At 52.2% G+C, this 11,980-nt stretch overlaps 1 protein-coding gene across 1 annotated transcript; it reads right to left on the bottom strand.

Annotated features, from left to right (window-relative positions):
* Positions 1–676: 676 nt before the first annotated feature.
* On the bottom strand, positions 677–11,980 carry CACNG1 (calcium voltage-gated channel auxiliary subunit gamma 1). The gene is made up of 4 exons (XM_039235894.1): positions 11,746–11,980; positions 2,278–2,352; positions 1,133–1,270; positions 677–903 (listed from the first exon to the last, which is right to left on the bottom strand). The coding sequence occupies exons 1-4, from the start codon at positions 11,978–11,980 to the stop codon at positions 677–679; spliced, it is 675 nt and encodes a 224-aa protein (XP_039091825.1).

Below are 11,980 nucleotides of genomic sequence, written 5' to 3'. Positions count from 1 at the left end.
AAAGTCCCTGACATGCCCCCGGGGGGTGGGGAATGGTGGGGACTTGCTTTCCTTTCTCCTTCAGGGTCATGGGGCCCCTGGGGCGTGGTCAGGAATCCAAGCAATTTCTGTGCAAGGTGCAAGGAAAAAAATACGTGTTCAAAGAGCTTTTATTTCAAACCACAGTCAGGTTCCACGCAGTTAAAAAAAAAAGTGCTCCTCGGGCATCTTGGAAACCCAGGAGGGGACGTTCAGTTCACTGGAAAGGGTGTATCTTGTCCCAGAGAAGGAGGGGGTGGTTGGCCCTGGGGCCAAAGCCCAGAATTGGTAAATGAGCACAGGGCGTCCCTACGGGGCTAACAGAGGGCAACTGGGCCCAGCTTATCAAAGACACCTGGCTCAGTGGGGACAACTGTGACCTCCAGGGGAAGGTCTCCCTCACCTGTGCACCTGCGAGCCTTGCCTGCCTGCCTCCCTCCCACGTGGGCAAGTCAGGGTCAGGTCCACTCGCTGGATTCCCGGGGGGAGCCTGTCACAGCCCAGAGAAGGGCTCAGAGAGAGCAGCAGCGGCGGCGGCTGTCGTGGGGTAGGTGGGACCGGGGAGAGGGGAAGCTCCCGCCTCCTGTCTAGAACGTTCTGGGCCAGGCTCGGCTTCCCGAGGGGAAAGCCCCGATTGGGGGGGGGGGGTCCTGGAGGGCTAGTGCTCGGGCTCGGCGTCCATGCAGGACTCCCAGGGGTTCTGGGGCATTCGAGGCAGGGAGAAGAGCAGCAGGGCCAGGCCGCCGAGGAAGAGGAGGATGAAGGCAGAGCAGGCGCAGGCGAAGGACCAGGAGTAGTAGTACTCGATCCAGACGGTGTGCTCGCTGTCGATCATGCGCTTCACCGACTGCCGCGTGACCTCCACCGACACGAAGATGCACAGACCTGCGGGCCGAGGCTGGCCTTCAGGGCCCCCTGCCCAGACCGCCCCCTCCCCGGGCCCAGCGGCCGCGCCTCTTCCCTCGCTCGCTGCGCTAGCAAAGCGCGGGGCAGTCACTACCCCCCCTCCCCCCACACTGTGCCAGACGCACGGAGGCTGAGCGCTGCCCAGGGTCGCGGAAAGCAGGGTGCCGCCCCCCAGCCCCAGCCGCACCCCCCCCCCCTCCCGCGCTACCTGCGAACGCGTAGAACATGGACGCCGGCCTCAGCAGGTAATCCCGCTTCTTCCTGAAGGACAGAAGCGCGCAGCTGGTCCCCATGATGATGAAGCCGAGGCTGAAGACGGCGATGGCGGCAGCCGAGATGCTGTACTCTGCGGGACAGGAGGGCAGGTGCGGCGCGGCGGCTCAGCGGCGGCTGGAGGGGTGGGGGTGGAGGGCGCAGTGCCGCGCGCCCTTGCGCCCATTTCACTGGAGAGCACACTGAGGTTCCCAGGCGAAACCCTTCTCCCAGAGTCACGCGGAGGGTCAGGGGCTGGGCCGGGATGGCAACAAACCTTCCCTTCCCACGCCCTGTGTGGGGCCCTGCGCTGCGGGTCCCAACCCCCGGGGGAGGGAGGGGAACAGAGGCCTGCGAAGCCGGCGGGAGCCATGTGGCCGGAGACCTTTCTGGAACGGAAAGCTTCCTGCGAGCCATGGGGCAGAGGGCTTTGGGTGGTCTGGCCTGGGACACCAAGCGGCCGCGGGAAGCGTGGCTTGTCTCAGGGCCGCGCGCGTGATCGTGTGCGTGTGTGCGTGCGCGCAGTGTGTGGCACGTGGGGATCTTGTGTGCGAGCTCACACGCCGTGCAAGGGGTCTTCGCGCACGTGCCGAGGTGCTTCCGGGAAGGCCCCCGGGGCGCACATGCTCCCGGACCCCCAGGCGTCCCCCCCCACCCCCCGCGTCCCTGCTGTCCTGATGCCCCGGGGGTGACAGGGGGGCCAGGGCGGGAATCAGCTGCGCCACCAGCCCTGAAAACCCGTGCAGGGGCTCTGAGGACTCGTTCCAGTTCCCCGTCGCTCCCGCCTCCCTCGGCCTGGTGGGAAGATGTACTCCTTCTGCGGGCGGGTGTGGGGCACCGGGAACCGCCTCTGCGCCGCCGCTCCCAAGCCCGGATGGATGGAAGCTCAGGACCGAGGCCCCTGGCGCTGCGCTCCCGGGGGTGGGGGGAGAGGGGGCGGGGGACAAGGGGAGCTCGATCCTGACGCGTCAGGATGAACTCCTTGCCATCCAGGTACCAGATAAGGGAATCCTTTGTGCCCAATGATTTTCTGGCTCCGCAGCCTGTGACAGAGATCGCCCTCCCCTCCCCTCCCCTCCCTGATTTCCCCCAGAGGCTCACCTTTCTGAGTAGTGACTTCGAAGATCTCCGAGGTCTCGCCTGGGTTAAAATGCCTGAAGTAGGAACAGTTTTTCTCTGCAAAGGAGGGAGGCGGCCTGTGAGTTGAGAGATGGGGCCTGCAGCCCGGCCAGAGGCTCCAGGAAAAGAGGGCGGTCAAGGTCGATTTCACCTTGAATCGGGGCTGAAACACTTGAATCGGGGCTGTTTCTCGGACCCTTAGACCAAAATTTCAGTAGGGGAAGGGGGTTAAGAAGCCGTCTTGGGGCGTCTGGGTGGCGCAGTCGGTTAAGTGTCCAACTCTCCCTCCTCGGGTCATGATCTCGGGTTGGTGAGTTTGAGCCCCGCTGACAGTGCAGAGCCTGCTTGGGATTCTCTCTCTGCCCCTTCCCTGCTTGTGTGCTCTCTCTCTCTCAGAATAAATAAACTTAATTTAAACTTATTTTTTTTTTTTTAAAGAAGCCAAGAGATCTTCAGGAAGCAAAGGCTGACCCTGACAATTGGGCATATAGTACTGTGGGTACTCAGCCCATTAGACAGATGGGATAACTGAGGTTCAGCGCTCGGTTTGTCAGGGGGTACAGGGAAGACCATCAACAAAGGGCCAAATGGTGGTTCTCACCTGGGGCTCATTCTGCCCCCCAGGAGACATGGGGCAAAGTCTGGAGACATTTTTGGTGTTACAACTGGCAGGCGTGCTAGTAGGTAGAGAGAAGCCAGGAATACTGCTCAACGGCCTACAGCTTTGGACAGCCTTGCACAACATAGAATTGACCCGCCCCAGTATATCAATAGGGTGAGGCGGAGAAAGCCTGGTCACACCAAAATCTAGGGCTGTGTTTTCTGTCACTATCCAGGTCCATTCTGACACACTGGGACTGATGGGGAAGGATGTTTTTCAAAAGCTTTCCAGAAGATTCTGATGCTCCGCCACTTTGGGAAGCCCTGTTCCCTTAAAATGCCCCACAAAGAGCCTTTCTGAGTAGGTCATCTGGATGGACTTGGGTGCAGCATAGAGACCTCCATTCAAGGGCCAAATGTGACCATATGTCTTTTCATCGGGCCCTTGACACCATGGCCCAGACAACACTTCCTGGCGAGCTGTTTGTTCTACATCATAATGTCAGAAAAGCCACAGAAGATTTGTGAACAGTGGGACCGAAAATCTGGATTTGATGGTGGGGGGCCAGGGGAAGGACCCAGAACAAAGAAATTCATGCTGGTTTTAAATACAATTTCAGGCATAATTTCTCTTCCATTTTTCTCCTTTAATTTCTCTTGTAACTTGACATACTTTAAAACCAAATGAGTTCTTCTCGCTTGTTGAAAACAGTTCAATGTTCTTTACTCCTTCTTTAGGAAGTAGGTGAATGGTTTTTTTAAAAAAATAGTTTCTTAAAAAAAATCAAATTGGGTTGCTTTTTATTTGTGGGATGTCCTTCATTGCTTTCTTTTTCCTGTGGGTCCGTGGCCCCTTCACTCCTAGTTTAGATGGTGTCTAGTATGTGCATTCATTTCTTCCCTTTTGGGCTACATGTAAATTACGAGAATACGATTATTGATGTCTGTTCCTTGTGGAAGTGAACTTGAGGTGTTTCCAAAGTCCTAGCTTTCATTGGGATGCAGGCTTTCTTCTGTCTGACCTAAATCATCTTATTGCCACTTAAGCCTATGGCCTCCCACTCTTTCCCCCAACCCCCAACATCAGGGTTATTGCTACTCCCTGGCGGAGAAAGGAAATGACCCCTGGAGATGAGCCTGTTTTAGCAGCAGTAAATGTTCTGAGAGGTAAACAGCCTTCTCTTTGAGCTTCTATATTTAAATCACTTTCCTTTCGAGTGAGAGCGGAGTTACCTGGGGTGTCTAACTGCCGGCGGTGATGTCAGAATTAATGCTGCGTTTTTCTCTCTCACAGCTTCCGGTGCTATTTTAAAACACAATGCAACCCTCTTCTATTTGTTAGATTATTAGCTATAGATGCTCTTGAATCACTGCTTCAGAATGGCTCGTGCTATGTCGTAAGTCTCCATGTGTCTCCCTCTGGACAAAGGAACATTTCTGTTTCGTTCTTTAAGGGGGCAGTTTCGGTTGTCATTGAAAACCCTCTGAAAAGAATTGACTGAATTCAAGTGTGTTTCACGGTCAGCTGCTTCCCTGACCACTCGCAATCTGAGTTAAAAGCCTTGGGAGCAGAGGGCTGTGAGATAAAGGCCTGTCGGAGCCTGGCTGGAGTGTAGTTCTCTGGCGGTTCTGGGCCACTGAGGCAACTCTTTCATAGGTCCTGTTTGCGTATCAGCCTCCACCGGGTCACCGCCAGGCTCCGCTCTTGACAGACAGACCACTGCCTGCAGAAACCCTCTTAGCTCAGCCCCAGAGTGGGGCGCTGGCTGGGGAGACCAGCCTGTGCATTTTCTAGGGGAGATTTCCTCCTTCAGTGGCCCAAGTGCACGCCTCCCTCATTAAATGATGTCGTGTGCAGGGACGGAGGGTCCCCAGGGAGTGGGGTTCCCGCTCGGGGCATCTGGAAGTCTCAGCTTCTCTCTGATATAGCGGAGCCCAGGGCTTGAGAATGGGTGGGCCAGCCCTGTCCCCTCCCTTGAACTTAGCACACGAGGAAGGCCAGTGCCTTCTACCCTGAATCCAGGGGTCATGTCTGCTCCAGGACCCCATGGCTGTCCACGGGAGTCAGCAAGCCCCTTTGTGGTCCCTGATGACTGCAGCAGGGGTGGGGGGACGCGAGACCCAAGAGTCACTCTGGGACACGTCCGGCACCAACAAGACACTTGTCCAGGAAAGACCAAGCGGGGCATCTGCCTGTGTCACTCGGGAAATGCCCAGGGCCCTGTTGAGGGGGCAGATTCTGCGCCTGCCCCTTTGTCTGGGTGCTTTGGGTAAACAGAGCATTGAGAGCAACTTGGAAAGGAAAGACATCAGAGAGGGGCTCTGGGTGGGCCACATAGTCACGGGTGAGGGGCTTGGAGGAGAGGGGCAGTGGCAGCTCTGTGACAACTGTGCAGGTTCTGACCTGCCTTTCTGGTACCCCTCCCTGCCTTTCCCCCGGCTCCCATCCCAACAATGCAGTGCTCAGGGCTTACAGCTCTAGAAGCAAGTGCTCTGGGTCCAGCCAGGGGAGATGGCAATGTCAGGGTGACGATCTGGGGCCAATAATTAGGAACTCTGGGTTCCTCCAACCTCTTTTGTCTCTGCAAATGGCTTATGGTGATTTTAATATTTGTCTTTCTGGGGGCGCCTGGGGGACTCAGTCAGTTAAGTGAGTGACTCTTGATTTTGGCCAGGTCATGATCTCTTGGTTCGTGAGTTCAAGTCCCACATCAGGCTCTGCGCTGATAGTGCAGAGCCTGCTTGGGATTCTCTCTCTCTTACCCCTCTCTCTACCCTTCCCCGCTCGCAGTCTTTCTCTCTCTTCCTTCCCCCTGAAAAAATAAACTTAAACTGTATTTCTGTTTCTCTGTATTTCAGAAATGTCTGTCATGAAAAGTCATAAAACTCAGTGGTCTAAAAAGTTAAATGGGGGAGGTGGCTCCTGGGTGTCTCAGTCAGTTGAGCATCTGACTTCAGTTCAGGTCATGATCTCACGGCTTGTGAGTTCGAGCCCCACATTGGGCTCTGTGCTGACAGTTCAGAGCCTGGAGCCTGCTTCAGATTCTGTGTCCCTTTCTCACTCTGCCCCGCCCTTGCTCGTGCTCTCTGTTTTTCTCTCTCTCAAGGATAAATAAAACATTAAAAAAGAAAGTTAAATGAGTTATTCCTTTAAAAATGTGGTGAATTCAGCTATTGAGCTTGACTGGGGTTGGACTATTCTGGCTAACCAAACACTCTGGGTAAAGGAGTGACTACACAGAACTATATCTAACTGTGCCAATTTCAAAGAACCGGAACAGAAGGCACATTCAACTCCAACCTGAACTTGAGTTAATGCAGATATTTCCCTGATTGTTGGGCTAACTTACACGGTTATGGGATGCTTCTGGGTTATCACTGAGAATGTATCAGTGTACCCATGGCTGGCTGATGTACACGTTAATATATTAAAAAATATCTTGTTAATTGATACAAAACCAAGAGAACTAGTGATTTCGGGGTTGGAAAAATATTTCACTTGTTACTTGCATCAATGCCAGGGCTGTCTTGACCCTTTTTGTAAGAGAAGTTCTGGATGCTCCTGGCAGTGGTTTCTCTGTGCTCTGTCTCTCCCTGCCCCTCTGATGGAAGACTTTTATCAAATGGGTTGGACAAATCCCCAAGACCCAACCCTAGAGTGTCAGAGCATTGCTTTTCTATGGGATGGGGGGAAGTCTAGTTGTAGCCTGGGTCTCCAGCATGGGCTCATGTGGATGGGAAAGAAGGCGCCTGAAATCCTTGGGGTCTGTACCATCATGTTTTCATGTGGCTCCAGTCCCTGCACCAAGTGCTGGAAGAGAAGATGGGCCATAAGGCAGAGGGGTCCTGTGGCAGTCTGTTATCTTAGCCTAAAGAGACAGGGCCCGAGAGAAATAACATTCTACCTAGTCCAAGGTCAGGGGATGACCCCTCTGGGATGATTCACTTGGGCTTTCAGGCAGTCAGCCTCTCCTGACATGGGGGGAGACCTTATTGTCATTCTAAAGGCATTGGAATTGACCTCAGATATCAATCGTGTACATGACAGTCTTTCTAAAACTCTTTGGGTCAGCAGAAAAACCAAATTAGACAATTTATGATCCTTAGAGCCGCCAGCAATCAATGGCCGAATGGGACCTTGAAAAGTGTCCTCTCTTGAACCAGCTCCTGGTCCAGCTTCTTCTAAACCATGCCATGTCAAAGGTTGGCCTCTTCTGTGTTTGTCTGAATCAGCAGCTTTGAGGAGCTGTGTTTGTATGTACAGTGGGCAGTATTGTATGGGAGTGGACTGGAGAGGCTTGAGTGTTGAACCTCTACTTGTGAGATGGTTAGCTTTGGGAAGGCCACTCTGAGCCTCGGTTTTCCCACCTGTAGAATGATAATCACCTGTAGAATGACAGCGTCCTTACTGGGTTGTTGTAAAGTAGTATAATGTAGTGACCAAGAAGGTGAATTCTAGGGCTGTGATCTCTGGCTACTCTGCCATGGTAATTGTGTGACCTTGGTCAAGTTACTCAACCTGCCTGTGCCTCATTTTCTTTACTGTTAGATGAGATGATAATAGTGTAGACCTTATAGAGGATTTTGTGAGGGTTAGATGACTGTATATATATTTATATTTGTTGTCCCACTGCCTTATGGCCTCCATGATTTCTGGGAAAATATCAGCTGTAAGTCTTACTAAGGATCTCTTGTATGCGAAAAGTCATTTCTTTCTCCTTCCAGGATTCTGTGTCTTTATCTTTTAGCAGTTCTGATTATGATGTGTCTAGGTGTGGATTTATCCTACAGGAACTGATTAAGCTTTGTGGGTTTGTAGATTAATGTTTTTCGTCAAATTTGGAAACTTTTCAGCCATTATTTTTCATACATCCTTCCTGCTCCTTTCTCTCTCTCTCTCTCTCTCTCTCTCTCTCTGTCTCCTCTCCTTCTAGGACCACCATTCTGTGTATATTGGTTCATCTGATACTATTCCACGTATCTCTGAGGCTCTGTTCATTTTTCTTCATTCTTTTTCTTTTCTTGTCTGTTCTTCACACCAGCTAATCTCAACTGATCTGTCTTCAAGTTCACTTATTCCTTTTTGTGCCTGCTCAGATCAGCTATTGAACCTGCTATTGAGTTTTCCATTTCAATTATTGTAGTTTTCAACTTTAGAATTTCTGTTGGGTCCTTTTAAAACGATTTCTATCTCGTTATTGATATTCTTTGTTTCATGAGACATCATTCTCATCTTTAGTTCTTCAGGCTTTGTTTTGTTGTTGTTCTTTGAGTGTATCTAAAATAGCTGATTTAAAGTCTTTAAGTGCAGTATCTGGCTTTCTTAAGGATCTGTTGACTGGTTTTATCCCCCCTGTATATGGACCATACTTTTTTATTTCTTTGCATGTCTTGTGAATTTTTTTTAATTTAAAATTTAAATTTAGGAGCACCTGAATGGCTCAGTCAGTTAAGCGACTGAATCTTGATTCTGGCTCAACCTCTCTTTGATCTGTGAGTTCCAGCCCCACATCAGGCTCTGCAATGACAGTGCAGAGCCTGCTTGGTATTCTCTCTCTCTCCCTCTCTCTCTCTGTCCCTCCCCTGCTCCTGCTTGTGCTCTCCCTCTCTCTCAAAATAAATAAATAAACATCAAAAAAATAAAATAAAATTTAAATTTAAAGCTGGAAAATGTGAATAATATAATGAGCAACTCTGGAAATCAGAGTCCCCCCACCCCATGCCTGCTTCCGCAGGGTTTGCTCTCGTTTGCTCTTTGTTACTGTTTGTTTAGTGAATTCTCTTAATTAACTTTGTAAAGTCTGCATTCTTTGTCACGTGTGAACACCGAAATCTCTGCTCAGTTAGCTTGGCAGTCAACTCACGTTGGGTAAAATGCCTGGAACTGGTACATCTCCCAGTCTTCACTGAGGGGCTAAGCAGAGAGCTAAGCATTCCACCAAGCAGCCTCCATCTCTGCCTTAGCCTTCCCTTCCTGCTTACCCACAGCCTCACGATCAGCCCGAGGTGAGCGCCGAGGACCCTTTCAGGGCTTTCCTGTGCACCATACAGTGCTGTGCATGCACGTGGCCTTCTAAATTCTCAGGAATAGGATGGAGCTTTCCAAACCACCTCTGGATATCTCATTCTCCAGTTTTTTGCTTAGCCGATTGTTTGCCCTAACTGGGGTCTACTGTCCTAGGAAGTTATGCTATTAAACAATTGTTTTCTAGTTGTTTTTGACAAATGTCCCCTTGGAAAAAGACTGTTTGCACCTGATGAGCTCAGCATCAGGTCAAGTAAAGACAGCCTTGCAAGGGGGTCTTCCAGGGAACCAGCAGACAGATCCAATAGCGACAGTTCTCTAGGAATGAGATCCATCCTGTCTGTCCCCTCTGGGGGTTTCCAGGCTGCCCAATTTTCAGTTTGTGAGCTGTTGGTTTTCAAGGCTATGACAGGGTTGGGGAGTCGGGGGACAGTAATAGAGCAGGTTAAAGTGCCACAAAACTCACCACTCTAACTGAGATTCACCTATTTTTCTTGAACGAGCACTTGCTGGATTGCTACGAGATTGGTTCATTTCCAGCATTCTGAGAAAGTTTATTCTGACCATTTGGGCCAAAGTTCTCCTTGTATTTATGGAGAAGAGGATTTTTGGAGATTCTTAGTCTGTCATTTCTTCTGATGTCATTCAAAATTAAACTATGAGGGCACCTGGGTGGCTCAATCGGTTGAGCGTCTGACTTCAACTTAGGTCATGATCTCACAGTTCATGAGTTCGAGCCCTGCATTGGGCTCTCTGCTCTTAGCTCAGAGCCTGCATCGGATCCTCAGGCCCCCCTCTCTCTCTGCCCTTCCCCCACTCATGTTCTCTTTCTCTCTCTCTCTCTCTCTCTCAAATAAATAAACATAAAATTTTTTTTTACAAAGTTAAAATATGGAAGGCACTTAAAACAATACTTGGCAGATGGTGTGATATTCGTGTTTGTGGTTATTATTATTGCTATTAATAATAATTGAGAGAACATATATGAGCTCTAGTCCTCTTTCTAGAAAAGAGCAATCCCACAGAAAAGGTGGGTGGGGAAAGAAAAAGATGTCCATCTGCAGAGAAAGGAGAAGGGAGAAAGCAGGAACATACTTCAGAAGCTTGTTGGGGAAGGGCCTGGCTCACAAGTGTGGGAGGTAGGGTTCCCTCGGGCCAGAGCAAGGAGGCATAGAGATAGACCCTGCCTTGTCAGGCTCAAGGCCAAACCATGCCTGCTGGTCCTCTACTAGTTTGTCTCTTCCTTGTATGGACTTGCCTCGCCTCCCTGCTCATCTGCTCTGTAAATTAACCAGACTTTAAGAGGTAGGGCCTCTGAGGACAGATGGACAGGACCATAACATGCATTCCCATGCATGGCCCGTAGAGAATCGGCCTCGCCCTGCCCTGCCCTGCGCTGCCCTGCGCTGCCCTGCGCTGCCTGGAGAATTGGCTGGATGATGCATCTGTTTACGGGTGTGCTCGGCCGTGGCTGAGGAACGTGGGCATGCGGGCCTTGCAATACCCATCAAGCACATGTCCACGTCTGTTAAAGAAGTCAGCCCCGGGGCTCAGTGTTTCTAAGACAGCTGGGTATTTACAAGTCTTCTGAGTATCTAGGGGGTGTGAACAAGGCAGAGGTTTCCCAGAGCCAGCAGGAGGGGAAGGAGGAGGCAAAGGAGAAGTGGGGGAATGGGGTTTGGGCTCCTCTGTCCCACACACAGCTTGCAAGGCTTCCGGGGACTTAGCCGTGACTTCCTTGAAAAGCAGGGTTCGGCGAACACCCAGTCTGATGGCAGACGGAAGACTTCTGAAAACCAGGTGGGACACCGCATTCAGCCTGGCCCATTGCCCCCTTAGAGTGATATTTGGAAGCCCTGGAAGGGACTGATGCTGCTGAGCCCAAGCACCAAGCACAAGTTACAATATCCTTTGTTGCCCCCGTGGCCACTGGGGCGTCGTGGGCAGTGTGTGACTGGAGCCCAGACCTTCGATTCTCCGCACAAGGCACTTTGCTCAGCATGTGCTGTTCGCCATGAATGCAGGAGGCCCCACATTTGCGGAGCAGACTGGTCCCCCTAATACCAGGTATTCTTCACAAGGAGCTGCCCTTTGATGAGAACTTGAGGAGTGCGCCTAAGCCACAGCGGGAGGAAAGGTTTCCCAGCCCTGAAGGGGTCTGAGCTAAGAGGGGATGTGCAAGAGCGATGGTGCCGACAAGAAGCGGGTGGCTCATCTACAACCAGGTACCGCCTTACAGGTGCGTGACCAGTGCAGCCAGCCAAGGCCCCGCACACAGAAGGGACTCCATGCCTCACTGCCGCCATCTTGAAATTCTTAAAAACCATTACAAGGAGCCCCACGTTTTCATTTTGCACTACGCCCTGTACATGCTGTGGCCGATCCTGCCTCACACCCAGCCTGGAGGCTGGGGAGTGACGTGCCAACCGCACGTGTCCCTTCAGCACGAGGCTGTAGGGCCACTGAGCCCGTCTGTGCAGGGGGACAGCAGGGCCACGCACACCCAGAAGAGGGGCCGCCTCGGGGGCCGGGAGCCTCTGGTCTGGTAGATCCACGGATTCCTTCATGAGCCTCGGGTCCCACCTGTGCAGCCCTTTGCTCTGGGTGAAAAGTCCGAGGCCTCAGCAAGACGGAAGTAGCTAAAGACAAACGCCCTCATTTTATAAGTCGTCTCTGGCCTCCAGTGGGACACATGTGATTCGGATCTCTTCCCTGGGCACGGGGGGGGGGGGGGCCGCTCTTCCTGGGCTTTCCCACGGACACCCTTTCCAGGGGGATGAGGGAGGGCAGGAGGCGGGCGCGGGGTCAGAGAGTGGATACGTTACCCCCAGGCAGGGAGATGGGTCCGCAGGTCTTGTCCTTGCTGTCCGTCATGACAATACGCTTGATGCAGATCCGCCAGAGGCCGAAGTGGGCCGCCTCGCAGGTGGCGTTGTGGTGCTCCACCTCGGGGCTCAGCACCGCCCAGTGGTCAGTCACCACGGCCACCATGGCCAGCACGACGCCCACCAGGATGCAGAAGAGGGTCGCGCGGACCTTCGGTGCTTTGGTCTGGGACAT

This window comes from Hyaena hyaena, unplaced genomic scaffold, assembly GCF_003009895.1.
Source record: "Hyaena hyaena isolate Hyena2069 unplaced genomic scaffold, ASM300989v1 scaffold_104, whole genome shotgun sequence".
Classification (NCBI taxonomy): domain Eukaryota; kingdom Metazoa; phylum Chordata; class Mammalia; order Carnivora; family Hyaenidae; genus Hyaena; species Hyaena hyaena.
The sequence above is the reverse complement of the archived record's forward strand: the minus strand, read 5'-3'. Positions and strand labels throughout refer to the sequence as shown.

Excerpts from the sequence above, each read along its gene's own strand:
- CACNG1 (XM_039235894.1), bottom strand. The coding sequence starts at position 11,980 with ATGTCCCAGACCAAAGCACCGAAGGTCCGCGCGACCCTCTTCTGCATC. Across the intron at positions 2,353-11,745 it reads ACCCATCTCCCTGCCTGGGG|AGAAAAACTGTTCCTACTTC; the intron begins GTAACGTATCCA and ends CCTCCTTTGCAG. Across the intron at positions 1,271-2,277 it reads CGAAGTCACTACTCAGAAAG|AGTACAGCATCTCGGCTGCC; the intron begins GTGAGCCTCTGG and ends CCTGTCCCGCAG.